Below are 24,296 nucleotides of genomic sequence, written 5' to 3' on the forward strand. Positions count from 1 at the left end.
ACTCCCCGCCGAGCAGGGAGCCCGATGTGGGACTCGATCCCGGGACTCCAGGATCATGACCCGAGCCGAAGGCAGTCGCTTAACCAACTGAGCCACCCAGGCGCCCCTAGCTTCTATTTATTAAGCAGCTTTTATTGCCAGGCACTGTTAGGCAGCTTTTATCCGTGTGCTCTTATTTTACCTTTTAACAAACTGACTCAAAAGTCAAAGAAAGTTCCCACTATTTGTATTATTAGGAATATTAGGGTTCTGTTCTCAGTTTTAAGTAATTCCCTATATTTGAGGTGTTTGCTTTACAGTATCCTATATTCAAATTCATTATTCAAATTCAGGACTGAAGTAGGAGTTCCTTTCTCTGCTCAGTCATGCTGTCATCTGCATAAGACCAAGTATATCCTAAAAAATAAAAAAAAAGACCAAGTATATCCTAATTATGACATAGAATTTAATAAGTAATAATGGCTAGTTAATAGCTGCCATTTATTGAATGCCAGTTACTGTAGCAGACTATTTTTCACATTACCTTACAGCAAACCTGCTAGTCTCGGTCATTATCATTCCTCTCCTCTGCTCCTTTTTCCCTATGAAATTTCTGCTTCACATCTGTATATGAAAAGAGTGACTCAGAATTATTAACAAACTTTAACTTGCTTGAGGTCAGTGAATGAGTATGTGTGGTGGGTCAGGATTCATATTCATCTGTTGGACTCCAGATCCAATTTTCTTAGCATCTTTGTCTCAAATTCCTGTGACTAAAATGTGAAAGTATGGAGCAGGGAGAGATTATATGCTGGTTCTGGGGATTAAAAGAACTTTATGAAGGAAGTAGCATTTGCGGTAGGCTCAGAGTATGGGAATGCTTTTGGCAGGCAGTTGAAAGTGGAAGAAAAAAATAAATCTCAGCAAAGTTCTAGGTGTGAGAAAGCTTAGGGACCATTTAGGGATTAATAGCTATTGTTCATTGAGCTATTAATGTATGCCAGTATCTGCACTAAGTTCATTACTTACGTGATGTTCTTAGGACCACTTGTAAGAAAGGTATTTTTCTTTTTTTTTTTTTTTACAAATGAGAAAGTAAGCTCAAAAGAGTCAGGTAATTTGTCATTTACCCAGTGTCATAGTAGTGAGTGGCAGAGCCAGAATTTGAACGATGAAGTCATGTTGTCTTCTCACTTGCCTCCCAGTATGCTAAGTGCCTAAGTGTTCAGTGGGACACTAGGAAAGTAATAGGCAGAGTGCCATCCATGCAGTGCTCTTGGAAGATTATTCTGGTAGTGGTGGTATACAGGGGATTGGAATGGCAGAAGTTACTCATCAAAGCCAGTGAAGAGATGGTTATTGAAGTAGTCTAGGTGATACGTAGTAAGAGCCTGAACAGAAACTAGTTTGAAGGCATTTGTTCGAGGGTGATCGTGGAGGGAGAATTTATTAACTATTACTAGATTTGGGAGAATGAGAAGAAGAGAGGACAGGGACACAGAAGAAGAAAGAATCAAAGGCGATGGACTCTCTTCTTAATATCAAATAATTTCCTATTTGGGTCACTTGCTTTAAAACTCTTTTTCTTTCTGTCTATACTTCTACCTCCTTTTATAGTTTTTCATTGATTTAATGTTTATTGAATGTCTAAGGTATGCCAGCCACTTAACCAGTGTCTGGATTATTTATTACTTCTGTCTTGTTTCTCCTGCCACAGTGTTTCTCTCCCTTATCCTTTCTCTGGTTCATTCTCCACTCCACTGATTCTTTGCCCCAGCTAGAATGACCTTTTTTTTCTCTCTAACCATATTGAGACTGCTGAAGTCAGACTTTGAGGTTGCCTTGCTTGGCCTCTTTAATTTTGACCTCTCCTTCTGAACTTGGGAAGCAACCATAATAATTTAAAGAACCTGAGCATTGTGATCACACCAACTTGAGTTTGGAATCCAGGCTTTGCGTTTTACTCTCTCTGTGAACTTGAACAATTAATTAGCTTTTCTGAGATTGACATCCCTTGTCTTTTTTAAAAAAAATTTTTATTGTTATGTTAATCACCATACATTATATCATTAGTTTTTGATGTAGTGTTCCATGATTCATTGTTTGTGCATAACACCCAGTGCTCCATGCAGAACGTGCCCTCTTTAATACCCATCACCAGGCTAACCCATCCTCCCACCCCCCTCCCCTCCGGAACCCTCAGTTTGTTTTTCGGAGTCCATTGTCTCTCATGGTTCGTCTCCTGCTCCGATTTCCCCCCCTTCATTCTTCCCCTCCTGCATCTTCTTTTTTTTTTTTTTTAACATAATTGCATTATTTGTTTCAGAGGTACAGATCTGTGATTCAGTAGTCTTGCACAATTCACAGCGCTCACCATAGCACATACCCTCCCCAATGTCTATCACCCAGCCACCCCATCTCTCCCACCACCCCCACTCCAGCAACCTTCAGTTTGTTTCCTGAGATTAAGAATTCCTCATATCAGTGAGGTCATATGATACATGTCTTTCTCTGATTGACTTATTTCGCTCAGCATAACACCCTCCAGTTCCATCCACGTCGTTGCAAATGGCAAGATCTCATTCCTTTTCATGGCTGCATAATATTCCATTGTATATATATACCACATCTTCTTTATCCATTCATCTGTTGATGGACATCTTGGCTCTTTCCACACTTTGGCTGTTGTGGACATTGCTGCTATAAACAACGGGGTGCACGTACCCCTTCGGATCCCTACATTTGTATCTTTGGGGTAAATACCAAGTAGTGCAATTGCTGGATTGTATGGTAGCTCTGTTTTCAACTTTTTGAGGATCCTCATACTGTTTTCCAGAGTGGTTGCACCAGCTTGCATTCCCACCAACAGTGTAGGAGGGTTCCCCTTTCTCCGCATCCCCGCCAACATCTGTCGTTTCCTGACTTGTTAATTTTATCCATTCTGACTGGTGTGAGGTGGTATCTCATTGAGGTTTTGATTTGGATTTCCCCGATGCCGAGTGATGTGGAGCACTTTTTCATGTGTCTGTTGGCCATTTGGGACATCCCTTGTCTTTTAAATGCAAGCTTCTTGTGAGGCTTATTTTTTTATTTTTTAAAGATTTTATTTATTTTTGAGAGAGAGTGTGTACACATGGTGGGGAGGGGCAGAGGGAGAAGCTGACTCCCCGCTGAGCAGCGATTCTGATGCTGGACTCCATCCCAGGACCCCAGGATCATGACCTGAGCCAAAGGCAGACGCTTAACGGACTGAGCCACCCAGGTGCCCTTGTTGTGAGGTTTAAATGAGAGTTTGTGACATTCAGTTTGTTCTCAGATGTTACTTTCTCTTCCCCTTTTAAGCAGGTTACTTTTTGTACTTTACTACAGTGTGAGCCTCAGGAGCAGGAGAGATTGGATCTCCTTTAGTATACTTTCTGTACTCAGACACTTGCTTACTTGTTGAATGACTGCTAAGGTTAGTTACATTTTCACTTGTGATAAGGGAAATGAACCGGTAAGAAATTTTTAGTATTAAAATCAAGGGTAGATATTAACATTATTTTTATGCACCATTCATGATGTGATATTCTTTGAATGTTTGTTCTTTTAGCCACGACTGGATTTAGAATGCATATACTGGCAGATTATCTTTGGTCTGTTCCTTCTTTCCTCAGCTCTTTAGTTTTATCACATTGTTCTGCTTTCCCCATAAGCTTTTGTGGATTCCTGGAATGATACAGCTAGAAGGGATGAGCTAAGGCTCATGCAGCTGATGGCTGTTTTGCAGTTATGGGTACTGAGCCAGCAGGCACCAGTAAGAATAGAGTTCAGGTCTTTTAGATTTCCACCCTGGTGCTCTTTTTCAGTATACTTTGGTGTTCAGGTTTCTCACAAATTTCTTTAATTACTAATAAAAAGATAGGAGGAAGTTTAAAAATATTTTAAAAAATGTTTAAGAGGATGTAGTACATATAGACTTTCCTAACAAGCACTGTAACTGTAATAAAGAATTAAAAGATCTGTAGTATGAAATAGGCTCCCTGTTGATTCCCTGGGGAAGATAGATACTTTATTAGTCTTAAATCTGAGACTTAATTTTTGATGTCTGGATTTATATACTCATCAGTTCATATGGATATCCAGGAAGCCAAATGATGATTAAGTTATAGTTTGGGAAATAGGTTGTAAAAGTAATCATTTAGACTTTTATTTTTAGGGATCAAGGTGGTCGGACATTGTGTGGTGTAATGAGGATTGGCCTGGTTGCAAAAGGCTTGCTGATTAAAGATGATATGGACTTGGAGCTGGTTTTAATGTGCAAAGACAAACCCACAGAGACCCTGTTAAATACAGTCAAAGATAATCTTCCTGTTCAGATTCAGGTGAGTACAGTTTAATTGCACCTCTAGGAGAATTTGTAAAAAGGTGAAAATAGGTAGCAACCTTGATGAAATTAATAATAAGAAATTGGTAATAGTAAAGGGTAGATGCAGACAAAGGAAATACTGCTACTCTGGGTCAGTGACTCATCCATCACATTTAAAACAAACTTCTGATGATTAGTACTCAGGATATATTTACTAGATTAAGAAGGCTTTTAAGGTACAGTCTTCAATTTTTAGGTATATCTTGCTGAGAGGCTTCATGTTTTTCAGACTAGGTCTCTCAGTTTTATAAACTTCCTAGAAGGGTTGGTATAATGCAGAAAAGATCAAAAAGAGCGTAGACAACTAGAAACTTTCATAGGTGATAATAAAATTGAAAACTCAGTTAATTTAACAGTCACCCTTTCATTCTGTTAATAGAAAGTCACTATTAATTCCTTGTTCCAGACCTTTTTTCCAATTGGATGCTTTTAGAAAATTTTGATGTTGGCATGCTTTTTGGAGAATGCTGTGAAGGCGGAAGGCTCCTCAGGGCTGAAGACAGTGGGTTGGTCTGGGGCAGTGGCCGCCCTAGGACTTGCTCTGCCCGTCTGCTCCGAGGGCCCGCTGCATCACTAACTGGAAGGCTGTGATCATCTTTCAGTTTCACTTGTGTTGTCTGTGGTATAATCAGATTGTAGCTTTTTGATGATCTCGTATCAGTTAGTCCTTACATCCGTGTCATATAGATACCAGCCCTCAGGGTCCCACAGTCCTTTGAGTTGAATGCTCTCTTGTGTTTAGTTCTTTTATTTGTATTTCTTCTAAAAAGGTTCTTTCTCCCCCCAAGTTACATGAATTCTAAATTTGTTTTTATTAGCTTTGTTACTGGATACTTTTCTTTCACACTTACAAGTTGATCTTTAAGACCATCTTCCTGACTTTTTTATCTACTATTCTTGACACTCAAATTTGTGTTTAAGTGTCACATTTCCCTATTTTAATTTTTGGAGCATTATATTTTCATTTTGCCTTAGATCTCAAGATATGGTTTTCTAAGTGACTGAACATATATTTGGCTTTTCCATTTTCAGTTCTCATGAAGAAATTTTTTGCTCTTTCATAAGGTTAAATTTATTCTAAAAATTATTTTAAGTCCTTTTGTCATCATTTGGGAAGGGAGAGTGGTGAGCAATATGGAGTACAATAATAGAGCCTTTTTTTTTTTAGAGACTGGGGGGGGTGGGGAGTGGGGGTTGGGGGGGCAAAGGGAGAGTGAGGGAGAGAATCTTAAGCACAGGGCTTGATGTGGGGCTCAATACCATGACCCTGAGATCATGATCTGAGCCGAAATCAAGAGTCGGATGCTTAACCGACTGAGCCACCCAGGCCCCCCAGTAGAGCTTTTAAAAAACAGTGAGCTCAATAACAGGAGTTTCTGGCTAGCTATACTTTTTGTTATTAGAATGTTAATAAAATTTCTCATTTCTATTTTTTATATTGTTTTAAAATGTAATCTGTATTCCTGCTTTCATTGCAGTGAACACTGTTACTTTTATTTTTTATTTATTTATTTTTAAAAAGATATTTATTTATTTGAGAGAGAGAGAATGAGAGAGAGAGAGAGCACAAGAGGGAAGAGGGTCAGAGGGAGAAGCAGACTCCCCACCAAGCCGGGAGCCCGATGCAGGACTCGATCCCGGGACTCCAGGATCATGACCTGAACCAAAGGCAGTCGCTTAACCAACTGAGCCACTCAGGCGCCCAGCACTGTTACTTTTAAATCTAGGATAAAGTAATAATTCATGGAAGCTTTTCAACCATCTCACCCCTGTTTCTGCTCCCTGTAGCGAGTCCTGTTTCTTATGAGAGTGGTCCTATTCCTTAGTTCTGTCAGGTTGGAAAAGGAGTTGAGAACCAGGGCTATAAATAAGTGAAGTTCTTATTCTGAAAATCTGTCAAATTTCTCTAGTATTGATATGAGAGATTGGGCCAAATTTCAGTCTGCATTAATAGAGCTTTCTCTGTGCAGATCACAACTGTGTAAACTCTACATTTTTTGTGTCCTTGGTGTGAGTCTTTATTTCTGGGCACCACAGTTTTAAAATGTTCTTGTTGAGCTAGCAAGTAAGTGTTCAAGGGAAGAACCCAGAAGAAAGTGCAATCTGTATAAACCATTTTAAATTTGAAGAGACTGGGGCTTTTTAGGCAAGAGAAGACCAAAAAGAGACACATATCTTTTGGTCTTTGAAGGGCTTCTTAGAGAAGATAAAAGAGGCTGAATTCTTAAGACCAGTGGTAGACATTAAGAGAAAAGTATTTCACTTTATCATAGCCAATAGAGTTATCCAACCCTGAAACCAGCTGCTTTGTGTGATGGTTAGGTCCATTACTATAGGTTTTTTGGTAGAGGTATCCAGGTAAAATGGGGACATAATTGTATACCCATCTCAGATTAGCCATTGGGTAATTGGCTCAGAAAGCCAACGTATATGCTCACATACATACACACGTTATTATTATTACTATTAGTATTTCAGAAAATCATTTTAAGCATGATTTCTACCTTTACTCCCTGCCTCCTTGTTTTTTTGATGTTTGTATGGAAAACCAATTTCTGGTATGATACAATCTTGTTTTCTTGTGAATTAAAAATCTTTTTCCTGAGCACTTACCATAGCAAAACTTTCAGTAGTTTAACTACCTTAATTAAATTTCGGTTGTACCGTACCTTTTCTCTACATACTCTTTTCTAGGTCAATTTTAGAACTTCCTTGAGCAAGGGATAAGGGTGACCAAAACCAGGAATCACTTTTGATTAGCCTGAAACTTACACCATGGTGATCTGCATGCATAGTTGAAGATTTATTTTGACTCATTCTCTGCTGGCATCTTTATTGTTATTATAGTGTTGATGTAAACAGGCTTCTCCTTTTTCTCTGTATTCTAGTTCTGGTTTTTCCAGTGACTGTGTGACCTTTCCCTTCCTTGGTTTCCTTTATTCAAAATTAGGATAATGAATTTTCTATTTTGCTATCTTTTTTGCTATAAATATTTAATGGTAAAATGCTATTTTTATGAAAAAGGCTTTGAGTTCTTTTAATGCACACTGATACGCAAAGATCTAGTAGTGTTTCCATTCAGCTGTTTATGTCAGGTAATAGATACAAATTTCACCACCAAGTAAGACCCTGTGTAACTTATTAAGCTGTATGTTTAATGTATAATAATAAATATAGCTTAATATGTGATTCTAATTGGTGATTATTTTGTGGAAGGCCCTTAAATTATACGTGTATAATTATATGCTAAAAGAAGCACTGTATGTTTCCCTGTGGATGTCAGGTGACTTGTCCTATAATGTTAGGTCTCACTGGAGTGATCTCTGAGACCTAGCTGTCCTTTGGGAAAGGAAGTGACTTGTTTATACTAATCTTTTTGCTGGTAAGGGACAGTGCAGAGATCCTTTCTCGTTCTTTCTTACTTGATTCTCTTTAACAATCTATATAATCCTATATAAAAATCAATTTATCTTATATTTGTAAGTCCTTAACAAGTAGGAGTTCCTTTTGAGACAGTCCTGTCAAAAAGGGATTTGGCTTAGAGAACATTCTCAGCAATTTATTATTCTACAGTAGTTCTCTGTAAGAATTTTAAGAACAACACTTTACCCATTATCACATAATGATGCTGTTGGTATTTTACTTTCATATTAGAAAGAATTGTTTTAAAGATTGTTTAGTAATTGTATAGATAGTTGACAGTGTGGTTGCATTTTTAGTGTGGAGAATGAAGATTTGTTGTGGTAAGTTGGGAGGAGAGAGAAATGTTATCCTTAAACTAAAGAACTAGTTAAAGACTTTCAGCCCACTATTACTAATAGTTAATAACATTTGAAAACTAAGGGGCAGTCATTCATTTATTGAGATTTTAATCTAATTAATTAGGTGTTTTTGAAATCTTGGTAACTTTCAGAAACTCACAGAAGAGAAATACCAAGTGGAACAATGCGTAGATGAGGCTTCTATTATAATACGGAATACAAAAGAGCCCACGCTGACTTTGAAGGTGATACTTACTTCCCCTCTGATTAGGGACGAATTGGAGAAGAAGGATGGAGGTACACGTGTATAGATTTTGTTTTGCATAAGACCTCTCTTGAATGCTATGTTAAGTGTGCTTAATGGATTTAAGGAATAACTGTCTTCATTTGTTTTATGCCACTCGTAGTATTTTAAAAAGCTTTATTTCTACACGATTGCCGTATTTTGCAAATATGTATACATTTGAAATATGTGTTAATTCAGAAACCTGTTGATTATCATGTTGGTCTTAACTCTGCTTTAGTTTTTATACTGTTACGGTGTTCTGTTTTCCTTTGTCTATTATTACATTGTTATTGGTATCAGCCAACCTAGTCTATGTAGTTGGGCTTTTAGGTCTGATTTTAGGATTAAATGTGGTCCAGAACAATATTGTTTTCAAAGTTTACTCACTCATTGTTTCAAGTTACTTATTTGTACATTGCTCTTGACTTCTAATAACTGTTACAGCCTTGTAAGATTTATGCTTTACCTAATTGTCCATGTGTAAATATGTTTTATAATGTAAGAGATATAAACTGGGGGATTGTTTTCTTAAAAATTAATCTTTAGTAAATTTTTTTCTAGGAGGTTTGTGATCCTGTTAACATTTTGTATGTGATATATGTGGGAATTAATGCTTTAAACTAACTTTCTTCTGAAGTTAAAAATTCTTGTATGGCAGTGTCATCATAAAAGTAGAGTAAGAAATCTGTATTCAGCTTTGAGAAGGAATAATGGAGCTGGACTTCTTTATCTGATGTTTTTATCCTGTCAAGTTAGCTTGTTTCTGCCTCTCATTCCTATCCCTAGAAACACTTGCCATGTGATATTTGTCCTCTTGTCAGACCTTTGACCAACTGGCCCTTCTCTGTCATGACAATTTAGAGGCAGTGTGGCTTATCTGGGCCAGTGGGGACTCCCTTAGGATTGCTGTTTTTTCATCACTAGACATTCAACAAGTCCCATTACTTACTCCCTTATCTGAAATACCAGTGCAGTAAGAAATACTGGTCAGTTTCTTAATTTATGTCAAATTGACAATAAAGGTGTATTAAAAGACACATTAGTGATGTTAGGATTGAGAAATTTCGAGTTTTGGCAGACATGTCTCATAGAATCTCTTAAAGTAAAAATGATATACTCCTTTAAAAAAATTTTTTTTTTGGAATAACTAAAATCAGTTATCCCATACCCAACAGATATAAAGTAGACACATTATGACTCAAGTTTTAAAATTAAAGTGCATCCAATCTGTAATTGGGTTTATGCCAGTACTTTTTTTTTTTTTGCTGTATATAGTATCTCTAATACCTCTGAAGAACCAATCCTAAGCAGCTTTTTTAACAGCTTTACAGTTCACCATTAACTGTAGAATTATAAAATGATTTCTGAAGTGTCAAGATAATTCTGTTAACTCTGGTAAGCTGTGTTCTACTTGACCCTCTAGTGTAAAACCAACCACTTCTAAGGATAGTTATAATTATAGGTATTATTAATTATTTGAGTATAGAGAGAGGAAAAAAAGACTGAAATCACCAAAGACCAGATTAATTCTGCATCTGCTTGTAGCTGTAGGCATCTCTTCTGTTATTTCTTTGAAAATATTAAGAGAACATCAGGCTTCTTTTTTCCCCGTGGTTTTGTATACTTACGTGGGATTAGGTAATAGTTTTCTGTGATACCCTTAAGCTTGGTCTCTTGCTTCTGTAACTTTAATTTCTGTTCACAGAAGCTGGAAACAGAGTTTTACTGTACTGCACCCTTATTAGAAGACTAGTTACTGTAGAATAGTCTCTGTTCAAGGCGTTTGGGTTACTAAAGGATCCCAAGACCTCTTTTTGAGCTGAGTCTCATCAGCTGATATTAACACTATTGTGTGGGATCAGAGAAGGTGAAAGAATCTGCCTGGAGCTAATGTGTAAAACATATTACTTCCTCTCCTTTTGAATGGTGGAAAGATTTGTTTTGCACGTATCGTCCTTAAACTCTCAGCCCTGTTGAGTCACTGTTACCTCTTAGAATTTGTGCATTTTGTCCAACCTGGGCTTTTTCAAAATGCTTCTTGATTTGCACTGCAGTTTTGTGTATTCCTGAGCGCAACTTTTAGGATCCGGCATGACTGAGCATTTGAGACCTGGGCTTATGATTCTATAGGACTTGTTTCCTCCTACCAGACAACTCCTCCCACTTTGATGCAGTTATTTTCAGCTGCATGGGGTGAAAGTACAGGATTCATTTGGGTTCCAGGAATTTCTAAGAGTGGGAGATATCCCCCTTTTCAAAATCTCCGCTCCTTTTCTTTCTCAGTCTTTAAAAAAATATGCATTGTAACTCTCTTTGAGGAGACATTTTCCTATAGAATCTCAACAGCTTCCCTCCCCACAAAACAAACCAACTTTTCACAGTACGTATACACTCACATCTTTCTCTTCCCTCTCTTCACTTGCTGCATATTTGGGTAAAATCTAAAAAAGGGAAAAAAGCGTGATTGCAAGCAGGGAGAACCAGAGGACTGGGGCAGGTGAGAACATCACGCTTAACTCCTTAGGGTTGTCTCTGCAGAAGTAGGTCTAATTATTCATTCAGATTGCTACTTAAATTTTTCAGTGGCCGGAGTATATAGTGAATCTCTTTGGTATTGCTTACTCTTTCACAGGTAAGATTCCTCCCGTGCTGTCAGTCTTCTTGCCATATTCTAACCCTTTACTTGAAGGCCCTGTAGAATAACCACTCCCCATCACCATATACTTCCTGCTAAAGAAGGCGCAGGAGAAGCAGCACTTAGTGCCTGGCAGTTAGGTGTTTGATTCTTAACTCCATTAGGTACTCTTGCTGTGTGATCTTGGACAGGTTTCTTCATTTTAAGCTGTAGATAAGAAACACTTGAGAAAGTTGTTTGAGGTCAAATGACAGAGTTTATGTAGTGTGACCTCTACGATACCTACACAAAGTATTGGCTCAATAGTGGTAGTTACACTTACTCAGCTTATACTAAAAGGACTCCCAGTGCAAACTCACATATGCAAACTGCCTTCAGTTCACAGTGAGAATAACATGTACTTGATAGATCTGAGGAACTGAACCTAAACACAGGTAAACTCTTAAAGATCCACTGAAGTGTAGTATTAGAACCAGTATACTGTTTTTGCTGCAGTGCTTATAATGAGCTGATTTGTTATATAGCTTTTGATTCATCAAGGGGTGGGTGTATTTTTCCCTACCCGTGTCCTTTATCCCTGGTGCCGAGAATGGTACCTAATACACTATAGGTGTGTTGTGCCCCCCACCCCCCGCCAAAAAAAATCTGTTAAATGAATTTTGGAGCCAGCACATTACCTGATTAAATAGGACTGTGTGGTGTGTAAGAAGCATTAACAATGGGCATCTTGATATTCAAGCAATGCATATTGATGATTCAGCTGTGTTAAAGTGTTTTATAACTTACTGTGTTAGAAGCATTTTCTCATATATGATTTAAGCTTCACAACAGCCCTATGAGGTAGATAACTGCCTTGTTTGATAAATGGGGGTTTTACCCTGCTCCTCCCACTCTAAGTCCAGTGTGCTGTCGGCTCCCATTACTCTCTAGGATGAGTGTAGGAGCCTCTTGGCTGATGTAGTTATTCTCAGCCTTACAGGGTCTCAGCTTCTTTTGGTGCTTGTGATTTTAAGAAGTGTATTTGCTGTGAGGGTGGTGAGTTAGCTATTTATTATATTTACAGTGCAGTTCGAAACCAAGTGGATAGGGAACCCACAGCAACTCTTCTGGCTTAGGCTAAGATGAACCTCTGTCCTCAGTTTTGGGGTAGACTTTTAGGGGTTCACAACAGAGAAGCTGCCCAAAAGCCCCTTTTCACGTATTGGTGCCAGTATGAACTTCTGATGCGTCTTGGCAGTTTACCAGCGTGAGGCCTGCTAAACAGAAGGCATTGGTCCGGAGACCACAGCTGGGATTGTAACGATGCAGTGGGCTTTATCTTCCTGCCTTCCCCAGCTGCTGGACCCACACTATCCAGTGCAAATCTTCAGCCATTACCTTTCCAGTGGCCGGCCGCCTACTGAAGCATTGAAGAAAAGTCATATCCAGTGATGTGTCTACCATAAATTAGGAAAACAGTGCTCTCTCTGTTCTACCTTAGTGCTACATTTACCTGTCCACATTTTTGTGGCCTGATGTTTTGCATGGGCAGTGGCTTGGTGCCTAGTATCTGCTCTTCCAAAGCCTCGAGGAATTGAGAGAAGGGGCTGCCAGGATATCTTCAGGCTAACTAGAAAATCCTGTCAGCATGAATTCAGTAGCTCAGCTACATCCAGATTGTCAAGGAGGCCTTTCTGATAACCCAGCTCAGTTACTTTACCTTTGAAGAGCCCAGGTTCCTCACAAATAACTTTGATTCAACAGTCATGTTCTGGCTTTTCCCTACCCCATCTCCAGGCTAGTGTTTTGTTAACAGAGAGCTAGCTTACGTGTGAAGGGATTGAGAGAAACTGACCAACATTTCCTGCAGTACGGTGTGTTTCTGGTCACTGATCTGACCTCTAACCAAATAAGCAAAGTTAGGCATAGTAGACTTGTCTTCTAGTGCTTCCATTGTTCGGAACGTTTTATGTGCCTTCATGCCCTGATGCCAGGTTACTGAGCAATAAATTTTTAAAAGCTGTTTTTCTTTGCTTTTAGCATTTTTGTCACTCCCCAAGCCCATCCCCTCTGCTGTTTCTCATCTGTTTTACTGGTCACTGTAGGAAAATGAAATGGCTCACAGTTCCATTGTTTCTAATTTAAAGACTCCAAATGTCTTTTTATCAGAAAAGTTTTGCTTCTCCAACAAAATTGAAACCCCTGTGTTAAAGTTCATACAGAAATGTTAAGGTTGAGGTTTTACTCTGAGAAGTAGCATTGTTTTTCCACCAGGTACCCATAAAACTAATATTTTTATATAAAGCAAATAGGCAAGCAGGGCTTATAAGTAGCACTGCAGTGCCGTATGAATTTATATTGTTTTAAAATAAGAAACTTTGAAGAAGATAAAATGAGATGAGTTATTACATTTCCTCTGCTGTTTCCCACCTCACAAATATTGAAACATTCTGAATCTTTGGACTTTTTTGACTATGAGAGCATGAAGAAACATGGCCATTCTGGTGGTGATGTAAAGGGAGACCAGTGCAAGCCTTCTTTCTGTTCACTGCCTGTGCCTTTCATCTCTTTTTAGCAGAATCTACTGCCTCCAAATGTTGACTGTCTGTAACAAGATGATGTCTATTTTTTTTTTTTTAATAAGAGTTTGTGATTAAAATCTGACCTTGGGGATGAAAGAATTTATCTAAATATTTTTGCCATTGTCCCCCTTTAAAAACATCTGTGTTGCACTGAGCATAAGATGTTACTTACAAACTGCGACCACTGGGCAAAAGTACCAAAAAGTTCAAAAAGAGCTTTGGTTTGCCTTGTCTTTTCCTATGCAAACTTCCTCTGACTCAACGCCTGTCTTCCGTTGCCCCCTTTTCCAACACTCCAGTTAAGATGATCGGATAAAACTTAGCTTGCCTTACTTTTAACTTGAAGATTAAAAGTCTTAAAAAATAAGTACATTCCATGTTTTTTTCTTGAGCTTACATTACTTAGCAGTCAGTCAACCTTTGTCATGTCTAACTTTTAAGAGATTCTAATCATTCATTTATAGTAGTTTGTTTTATCTGGTACGTGAGCTTTACACAGATGCTTGTATTGACCACAGTAGAGCATTTTGATATAAAAACATTAAAATGAGTTCATTTATGTTTTATGTTATTAGAAAGAGACAGAATTAAGCAAATCTAGGAACTAGATCATCTGTGAAGTAAATACCCATAGGCTATGGCTACATATTCATAGTATATCTATGTTTATAAATTACGTTAATAGTTTTTTTTTTTTTTTTGAGGCTTCCCATTTTATGAGTAAAAAGGGGCAATGAAATGAGACCCTGTGTTTTGAATTTGTGGGCAGAGGTTAATGTGAACCAATGCAAATATCTGCTGTAGAGCTCACCTGGTCAGAAAATAAGTGTGTAGCACTTCAGCCTTTAGAGCGTTAACAGCCAATAGAGAGAGCCACAGTTTGTTCTTTCATAGATTTGTTTTCTGTTGGGCATTATGCCCAATTAACTAAACCCATTGGTTTTAGTTAATGGCATTCTGTCAATTAGAATATTACAGTGTAGTTGCCTTAATAGAATCTTATAACTGAAGAATCTCAAAGGTCAGTGATCTTGTCTCCCATTTAAAAATGTTTACAACGTATCACTTGGCCCACACAGACATACTGCTTTCTGTGACTGTTAGGGTTACACTAGGAAGAAGTGTTGGGTGGACTCTCCCACATACAAGAGAATGGTGAATCTGACTTAAATGGATTAGACAAAGAATTATTCCTCAGGAAATATTTGTATGTTATGCATTATAAATATTGCACCAAATATTGCTTAAAAACCTACTTCCTGGGAGTTTAGAGATGATCTAAATTTGGCGATCCGAACGTGGATTTAGAATCCTGTGACATCTTCTCAGATATGGGTATTTATCATTAATCTCGTGTTTGAATTCTTTTGCTGCTCTGGGCCATCTAATCCAACTTTAAAATGTAAAGGCAAGTCAGAAAACTGTAATTAGATAGTATTCTTTGCTGCCCCCCCCCCTTTTTAAAGGTAGATAAAACTTGAAATGTTCCAATGTACTTCATTTTTGTAGTTCTAATAATTTTGTTTTAGAAAAGAAATAATGAGAGAATTTAAGGTGACGTTTGAAGAGTTCTCATCAGTGGAGCAGAGTTTCTGTTAAGGGTTATCTTGCTGGATGAGTTTATTTAGTTGTAAAAAAAATTATATTCAGTGTAATCTTAGTAAATCTCAAATTATTTACATAAAAGAGCCCCAGTTTCCCTCAAGAACTGATCAGCAATTCTTCTGTAAAGGAAAATCATTGTTGCTCCTGGTCCCAGATTTGTGCTCTCTGTGCCCTGCCAAAGGCAAAAGTGCTATGTACCTATTTTGTGCCCCTGTAATGTTACACACATGCTTAATAAGATCCCAGATTGTATGTAGCATCGGTCATGTATTTGTTAATGAATGCTTTTGTACTCCTGTTGTACCTGTGCACACAACGGCTCTGATGACTGTTTACTTAAGTAATCATTGTGCACGTAATTTAAGGAGAAAGCAACAAAAACAAAGCCAAATCGTGAAATCTTCTGGGAGTCTTATTAGTTCACTCAGATGCTGCTCTTTTTATTTTTATTGTTTGGTAATTTGACAGGAAACCCTTGGTCAAATTGTATCTGTCTTTCTTTATCCCATTTTCCTATTAGAAAAGGTTGCGATGAAAGATCCTCCGGACTTATTGGACAGGCAGAAATGCCTGAACGCCTTGGCGTCTCTTCGACATGCCAAATGGTTTCAGGTTGGCTTTTTATTATTTTATTGTTACTGTAACCATGTGCAGGCTTCATTTGGAACACCTGCCACCTGCCACTTAATGGTTTTTGTGCACGTAATGTATAAAATGGGAGTGCTTTCTACCTTATAGGGTTATTGTAGGAGTAAATGAGTTAATTTAGGTAAGGTACAGAGTATAGCTTCTGCTGCAGTTAATGATGTTTAATTATCATATAATCTTTTTTGGCTTAGTACCCTGAATTTCAAATGATGGCTTATAAAATACAAACAGGGATGAGAAAAGCTGGAAGATAAGATAGATGGTTGCCCAGAATGGGACTGCCATGAGGCTGTGAAAGCTATTTTAGTAATATGCTTCCTTTACTTTAAAATCTGTCTTTCTAAACTACATTTTTACTGCTTTTAATAACTTAATTTTTTGGTTTGCTTGACAACTAATGAATGAGTGACTAATTAGCATTCACTTTAAAGAACCTATCCATGATCCGTGTGCTTAAAATGAAGACTGGATTTCAACAGGGATATTGGAATCATTTTGTTTGTTTTAGGCAAGGGCAAACGGATTAAAATCATGTGTAATTGTCCTCCGCATTCTGCGTGATTTGTGCAACAGAGTTCCCACATGGGCACCATTAAAAGGATGGGTAAGTACTTATGGTTAAAAGCAAATTCTGTAGCCATAGTCAGAGGAAATCCTGTAGAAATCACATGTTACTGTAAAATGGCTACATTCTGAGTTAGGTGTGCATTATCTGTTCTCTAGAAAAAAATTATATATCTTTTTATATACTTTTTTTACACATATAACCTGTCTCTTCTACCTCATCATATTCATATTACAGAGCCTGAGATATTTTTCTGACAAAAAGGTTCTATACCTGTCAGAAGTGACTGTCTTCTTGCACTTTACTCTGTACTGATGGTTGATGACTGTTCACCTACTGCCCGTGAAAGCCTCCTCAACTGGCACATTCCTCTTTCAGGGCTGCTTCCATTTAAAATAAAAATTACCTGATATGCCTGTATATGGCTCCCATATCCTCTTTTTCTTTATCTTTGAGTGTAGACACTTCAATATAAGTTTGTTTTAGTAAGTAAAGTCGGGCAAATAGTACACTTGACACAATTTTGGACCTAGTTTATAATGTATATTGCAAAACTTATTTCATTTGGAAATTATTATGCTTGGCCCAGTCAAGACCACAGTGAAGAACGTTATAAAACAAATAAAGCTGTAAGGGTCATTTTAGATTAATCTAACAATTATTACTTTGATATATAGTACATGAGGTTTTAGTTTATTTAGTTTATTAACTATGGAGATTTGGTCTTTCCTTTATTTTAATTGTAGTACTTGGGACAGGCTGTCTGAAGTGAAGTTGTAGGTGGTTTGAGTACTTCCTAGGTTAAGTAGGAGATAGGTGGGCTGGGTTTGAACATTGATTAGTTAATTAGCTATTACTAACGTAGACAAAAGCTTGTTAAATCTTTGTTAAATCAACTAGGTGACCACAGTTTCTTAAGTGATCCTTTCAGGGTAACCAAAAACAAAGTTTTTGTAACAAAATGTCTTCTGAATATGTTGCCTCAAAAATGATTGATTTAAAAACTCTGGCTGGGATGAAAGTTGATAATCAAGCAGGAAAAGTTTAATTGGGCCCTAAATATTAAATTGACTTTCACCTTTTTGGCCTCCATTGTAGTTAGAAATGTCAGCTCACATTTAACTGGAATCCTTTTAACACTTGGTGCATGTACTAATTTGTAATTTAATATCTTCTAGCCACTAGAGCTTATATGTGAAAAGTCTATAGGTACTTGTAATAGACCTTTGGGCGCTGGGGAGGCCTTGAGACGAGTAATGGAGTGTTTGGCATCTGGAATACTACTTCCTGGTAAGGGTTTCAAACTCTGGAGGCAGAAGAATCAGAAACATTTCATTTTAGTTTAGTTTTCTGAATATGTGCTAAATTTGTCCTCTGCACAGGAAAATGATGTGTAGGTGTTGTTTTGCTTGGAATGTTAGCAACTAGAATGTTTGAATGTTGGAAAAGTGCTATAAAACTCTCTCTTTCAATAACTGTAATTTATGTTTTATATGTACTAACATAAAAGGTACTAATAAGATATTGTGTCTGCTATGAATTTGCTTTACCTAGAGCTCTGAATTTGAAAATATAGATGTTTGGTTAAAATGTATGAAGTTCATTCTGTTTGCAGTCTGGTGTTTAATTTGGAAAAATTAAATTTGGTCTTATTTTACATACGTAATCCCTTTAAAGATCTGGGATGGTTCATCATGCTGTTTCTAAATTCTCAGAGCAAGACCCAATTTTGTCCTTAGATAACGCAAGTGACTTCCAGTAAAATAAGGACATTTAAGTGTTAACATATTGAAAATGAGAGAGTCCTTTTTATTCCATTTAATTGAGCAGACTTTTAACCTAGTTCCTCATTTTGTTTTTCTTTTTCTCTCCATTCTTTTCTCTCTTTTGTGTTAGTTCATGGAATTCTAAACTCAGTTCTAAGTGGTGCTTGTGGTTTTCTTTTGCTTTTGCCAAAGGGGGTCCTGGTCTCCATGATCCTTGTGAGCGAGACCCAACAGATGCTCTCAGCTATATGACCATCCAGCAAAAGGAAGATATTACCCACAGTGCACAGGTAAAAGATGGGACATGTCACAATGATCTGTTTAGAGAAAGATCATAACTTCATTTTCTGAATCATTCCATTTAAACACTTCTTTTCTTGTTTGTTATTAGGGACTTTTGCCATCATAAGCATAACATTTAATGAATGTCTTTTTAGTTACATGTACTAAAGGCTTTATGAATGGCCACTGAAATTTGAATAAATAAATCTTTTGTTCTTTAGCATGCACTCAGACTATCAGCCTTTGGCCAGATTTATAAAGTGCTGGAGATGGACCCCCTTCCATCTAGTAAGCCTTTTCAGAAATATTCCTGGTCAGTTACTGATAAAGAAGGTGAGTGTTTTATTGGGGGTGGACGTGGGCAGTGGTGAAAATGGTCATGGACTGCATCTCTTGTTAGAGTGGAGGGAACTTTATTGTTAATCCAAGTTGTGTATTGCTTTTCTTCCTGACTTTCTTCTCTTCTCTCCCATCGGTAACATCAGCTTACTACCATTTATTCTTAGTAGTGACAAACTCACTTAGCTACATTAGCCAGATTCCAGTCTATCCAGTTTACTGCACAGATTTAGAGACCACACTTTGAGAACTGGTGGTCGAAGGGGAAAAGATGAGCCATAAGCTGAGAATAGATGTTATCATAGTCACTGACCAGTTAGATCTTCGTCATGCTTGGAAGTGTTATTATGTAACGAAGAAAGAGATCTAGAGGAGGAGAAAAGTACACTGGAAAATTCAGAACTATTGCATTTGATTAGTCTGTCTGAACTCAGTTTCAACAGGCAGAGCACAGGCTTTGGGGTCAGTATGACCTTGGTTGGTTCCAGTCAAAGCTCCACTACTTACTAGCTTTAGGCCTTGAGCAATGGGTTCATCTCTCTCGGTGGGGATGTTACCCGATGTCAGATTAAAATGCCTAACTCAGTGCCTGGATTACAGCAGATACTCTGACGTGAATCACTTAATTACCTCATTGTGCACAGTACGTGTTTCCCCCCCTTCCCTTATCTCCTCTTAGGCTAGGAAGTGGAATGTTTAACATAAGTTATTCTTCACCTGGGACTGAGCCCATCTCCTGCAATGGATATTATTCTAATAATTTTTATATGACAAAAATAGTGCGATGGCTCAATCTGTTTATTTAGACAACAGAATTCCAGTGGGTTAACAGACTTTTCAGGGAGTCCACAAAACCAAAACTATTTCATAATAATACTAAGGCTTTTTTTTTTGTCTTTTCCATTCTTTGTCTCATGAGTGTACAGTTTTCCAGAGGCTGCCTGTGACATGTGATAGCATCATCACTCTGGCTAATGGAATGTTTTTTTTTGTGTAATCCTATATTAAAATTGTTTTAATTTCTAATAAGCTAAATATTGATATTACCCAAAAAACAAAGCTCTTTGAGTGTTCAGTAATTTTTTGAGAGAATAAAGTGGTCCTGAGATTAAAAATTTGAGGGGCCCCTGGGTGGCTCAGTCGGTTGAGCATCTGCCTTCAGCTCAGGTCAGGATTCCAGGACCCTGGGATCGAGCCTCGTGTCAGGCTCCCTGTTCAGTGGGGAGCCTGCTTCTCCTTCTCCCTCTGCCATTCTCCCGCTCATATTCTCTCTTTCTCTCTCTCTCCCAAATAAATAAGTAAAATCTTTAAAAAAAATAAAATAGGGGCACCTGGATGGCTCAGTTGTTGGGCGTCTGCCTTTGGCTCGGGTCGTGATCCCAGGGTCCTGGGATTGAGCCCCGTGTCAGGCTCCCTGCTCAGCGGGAAGCCTGCTTCTCCCTCTCCCACTCCTCCTGCTTGTGTTCCTTCTCTCACTGTCTCTCTCTCTGTCAAATAAATAAATAAAATCTTTAAAATAAAATAAAAATTTGAGAATCACTGCCTAATTTTTCAGGGGTAAGGAATTCTCCAGATCCTACTATATAGCTTAAAAACTGATGCTCAATAAGTATTTGTGGAATGAAAGCCACCTTATTCCAGAGGATGCTCACATAGCAGCAAAGATTTTGGGGGTGGGGGGCAAAGATTTTTTGAAAAGGATTCACATAGCCGTGTGACATTAAGCACTGTGTGTGGATTGAATAAAATTTTCAAATATTTATAGAGATTCTTGTGATTAGTATAGAAAAATTTGTTTGAATCATTGAATTCATAGCTTTTTTTTTTTATATTTTCTTTCACTAGAAGAAAAAGTATATCTCCTGTAGTGTGGCTTAGGTTTTTGTTGTTGTTGTTGTTTTTTAACTTTAAGTTAGGGAACTGTTGATCTGTCAATTTATAGCTTAAAAAAGAACCAGACTGTCAGTGTTTCCATTCAAGCACTATCAGTTACTGGCTGCGTGAGCTGGGCAAGTCACTTACCCATCTGTGCCTTAGCTATAGGAGGAGGGGACCATGGCCATTGCCTCCAGACCCTTTGGCATTCTTCCTCATATCTTCATGTTTTTAGCACCTAGCTTCCTGACATTGGCATTTAAACTTTATTCTTCTAATTCTTGGTGATTTCACTATGCACTCGGATGATTTTTTTTCCCCCAAATTTTGACTTCTTAATTCCTTGATTTCTTCTTCCACAAATACTGTTTTCTATCCAACCCCAGTTACCCATACTGTGAACGTACCCTAGACCTGCCTTGAGTAACTCTACCCTGTCCGTAATCTTATTTTTAAGAATCCCACTTCTAACTGCCTCTTGTCATCATTGTCTATTACCCTTAGTCCAGTTCTTGAGCCTCACCACTGATTCTGTTACCTTTTCATAGTCTCACCTTCTTCATGTTCTCTCTTCTGTCCCTTCTCTGATTGTATGCCATGGTCCATCATCATGATCACTCCCTAGCACATACATGCCTTCCCTTTCTCGATCCTCTGTTCCTGGCACAATTCTAACTCTGGGAAAATCCAATTCTGCACCTAGACCAGGCTGTTGAACATAGTTGGAGGAAAAATACAATCATCTTGACTTTTCCCTTTAGGTCTCAGGTGTAAATAACCTTAAGTAGACCCTTTGTGTTGTCTAGCAATCCTTCTGTAAGTTCTAGAGTCCTCCAGTTTTCGTAGATAACTGTTTTACACCTTTTCCCATTTCATACTTCCTCTTCCAACACTTCACTCTCATCTGATGATCTTGTTTGCTCAAAGGACTCATGTATTTGGATAAACTCCCTTGACTGTGATAGACTATCCAGGCTCTTAAGACCAGTCTTTCTACTTGTCTACAAGTGGACATTATTCCAGCAGTTCTCTCTTTTCTCACCAGCATCAACTCCTCCCTTCCTACTGGATCATTCTCATCACCATAAAAACCTGCTGTAATGCCTCCCATTCCAACGATGAAACCAGGGGCGCCTGGGTGGCTCAGTTGGTTAAGCATCTGCTTTCAGCTCAGGTTTATGATCTCAGGGTCCTGGGATTGAGCCTTGCATTGGGCTCTCTGCTCAGCAGCAGTCTGCTTCTCCCTCTCCCTCCCCTGGCTTGTGCTCTCTCCCCCTGCCTCAAATAAATAAATAAAATCTTAAAAAAAAAAATTGAAAGATGAAACCAAACTCCCCCCCCCCAATTCTGCAGTTCCCTCCTCTGCTCCCCTTTATAAGCAGTACTTTTGAAAAGAGTGGCCTATTCTTTCTCCTTTTCTTCACTTTTAAAAGAACTTACTCTAATGAGGCTTTCTTCCTCACCACTCTACCAAAGTCTTTGCTGTGACTTCCATGTTACTGCTCTCAGCAGGTAGTTTTCAGTCCTCATCTTACTGGACTAGCCGCGTTTGATGCAGAGGAACACTTTTTTTGCTCCCAAATTTTGTTATAGTATGTATACAGAAAAGTATAAAATGTATCATTTAGAAAATAATGATTAAAAAATTACATGCAGTCACCATCCTTAAGAAACATTGTTAGCTTCTCAGAAAGTATCTGTTTATTTCTCCACATCACCTCCCTGCCCCATGAACTACTAACCATTCCTGACTTTCTGATAATCATTTCCTTGATTTTCTTTATAGCTTTTCCACCTGAGTATGCTTTCCTAAACAATGTGATATTGCCTAGAATTTTACAGAAAGGGAATCAAACTAAATTTAATCTTTTGTGAGTGGCTTCTTTCTCTCCAGCATTGTTTGGAATACATTCATGTTGCTGCATATAGCTAAAGTTTGTTCATTTTAGTAGCTACATAGTACCCATTATGAATGTACTACAGCTTATCCATCTACTTTTGCAGGACACTTGGAGTCTTCATTTTTTGGCATCCACCTGCAGTATTGTTATGAGCATTTTTATATGTGGCTCCTGGGGTGTATATCCAGGATTTAGTGTAGGCTAGCATATGATCTAGTAAATAGTTATATATATCAGTTTATACTTTGACCAGCAGTGTGTAAAAGTTCTTGGTACCCTGTATCCTCAGCAGCATTTGTCATTGTCACACACTTTTTCTGAAATACTACTCATTTGACTTCTAGGTCATTACTTTCTCTTGTTTCTTCTAGCCACACAGCCCTCTCCTCAGCTTCTCCATCTTCCTGATTCCTGAATATTTGAGTGTCCCAGGGTGCAGTCCTCAGACTATTTATCTTTATTTACACCCACTCTTTAGGTGACCTCATTTAGTCCCTTGTCATGAAATGTACATATCTCTACTACCAGTCCTAGCCACCAGCCTCTGGCTGCAGACCCAGATATCCAGAGGCCTCTTCAGTGCCTCCACATGGATGTCTAAGAGACATCTGAAACCTCAGATGTCTAAATCCAAATTCCTGTCCTTAACCCTGCCTCTGGTCTGCTCTTTTCCATAGTTATCCCTGTCCCAGTCATTGGAAACTCTGTCTATGTGCTCAGGTCAGACACCTTCACCCTTTGAATCCTCTCTTTCACTCTGATCCAGACCAATGGCACATCCTGTCTATTTTACTTTCCAAAATATGTCCACAATTCAGCTATTTCTTTAGCTCCTTCACTGCTGTCATCCTGGCCTACAGTGTCTTCGTCTCTCACCGGATTATTGCGGTTGTCTTTCCTATCTGGTCTTCCTACTTCTGCCCTTGCCCCTGTTGTCTGTTCTCAGCAAAGCTGAAGTCCTTTTTTTTCCTTTCTTCTTTTTATCTGGAAATAATTACAGATTCAAAGGAAGTTGCAGAGATAGTACAGAGAGGTCCCATGTTCCCTTCACCCAGTTTCTCCCAGGTTACATCTTATGTAACTATAGTACACTATCAAAACCAAGAAATTGACACTGATACATTTTATGCCATTTTTATCACATGTGTAGATTTGTATAACCAGCATCATAATCAAGTTGCAGAACTATTTCACTACCACCAAGATCTCTCTCATTTTGCCCCTTTGTAGCCACACCCACTCCTCTCCCTTCCGCTATCCCCAAGACCTGGAGACCATGCATTTTTCTCAGTCTCTTTGATTTTGTTCTTTCAAGGATTTTATATAAATGGAGTTATACCACATGTGATCTTTTGAGAGTGCCTCCCTCCCCCAGCATAATTCCCTTGTGGTCCGTCCAGGTTGTTGTGTGTGTCTGTAGTTCCTTCCTTTTTACTCTTGAGTAGTATTCTATGGCATGGATTAGCCAGAATTTGTTTAACCACACACCTGTTGTAGGACATCTTGTTTGCTTTCAGTTTCGGGCTATTACAAATAAAACTGCTACAAATGATCCTTGTGTAGGTTTTTGTGAACAGTTCACAAAAACACAAATTTTTGTTAGATTGGCCAGCAGTTTTCCTTTGTTGTAATGTTTTGTCAAGTTTTGGCTCTAAGGTTATGCTGGCCTTACAAAATGAGCTGGG

The 24,296-nt window shown here is 38.2% G+C and overlaps 1 protein-coding gene across 2 annotated transcripts in view; it reads left to right on the forward strand.

Moving 5' to 3' along the window:
- LOC113934082 (spermatid perinuclear RNA binding protein) overlaps nucleotides 1-24,296 on the forward strand; it is a 132,993-nt gene that overhangs the window by 77,064 nt on the left and 31,633 nt on the right. For both annotated transcript variants that reach the window (XM_027614638.2, XM_027614637.2), the window contains exons 4-10: nucleotides 4,178-4,343; nucleotides 8,301-8,445; nucleotides 15,756-15,847; nucleotides 16,392-16,487; nucleotides 17,627-17,738; nucleotides 18,407-18,504; nucleotides 18,718-18,829. In XM_027614638.2, coding sequence (XP_027470439.1) covers nucleotides 4,178-4,343; nucleotides 8,301-8,445; nucleotides 15,756-15,847; nucleotides 16,392-16,487; nucleotides 17,627-17,738; nucleotides 18,407-18,504; nucleotides 18,718-18,829 — 821 coding nt within the window. The remainder of the gene's footprint in view (nucleotides 1-4,177; nucleotides 4,344-8,300; nucleotides 8,446-15,755; nucleotides 15,848-16,391; nucleotides 16,488-17,626; nucleotides 17,739-18,406; nucleotides 18,505-18,717; nucleotides 18,830-24,296) is intronic.

Source organism: Zalophus californianus, chromosome 13, assembly GCF_009762305.2.
Source record: "Zalophus californianus isolate mZalCal1 chromosome 13, mZalCal1.pri.v2, whole genome shotgun sequence".
Classification (NCBI taxonomy): Eukaryota; Metazoa; Chordata; class Mammalia; order Carnivora; family Otariidae; genus Zalophus; species Zalophus californianus.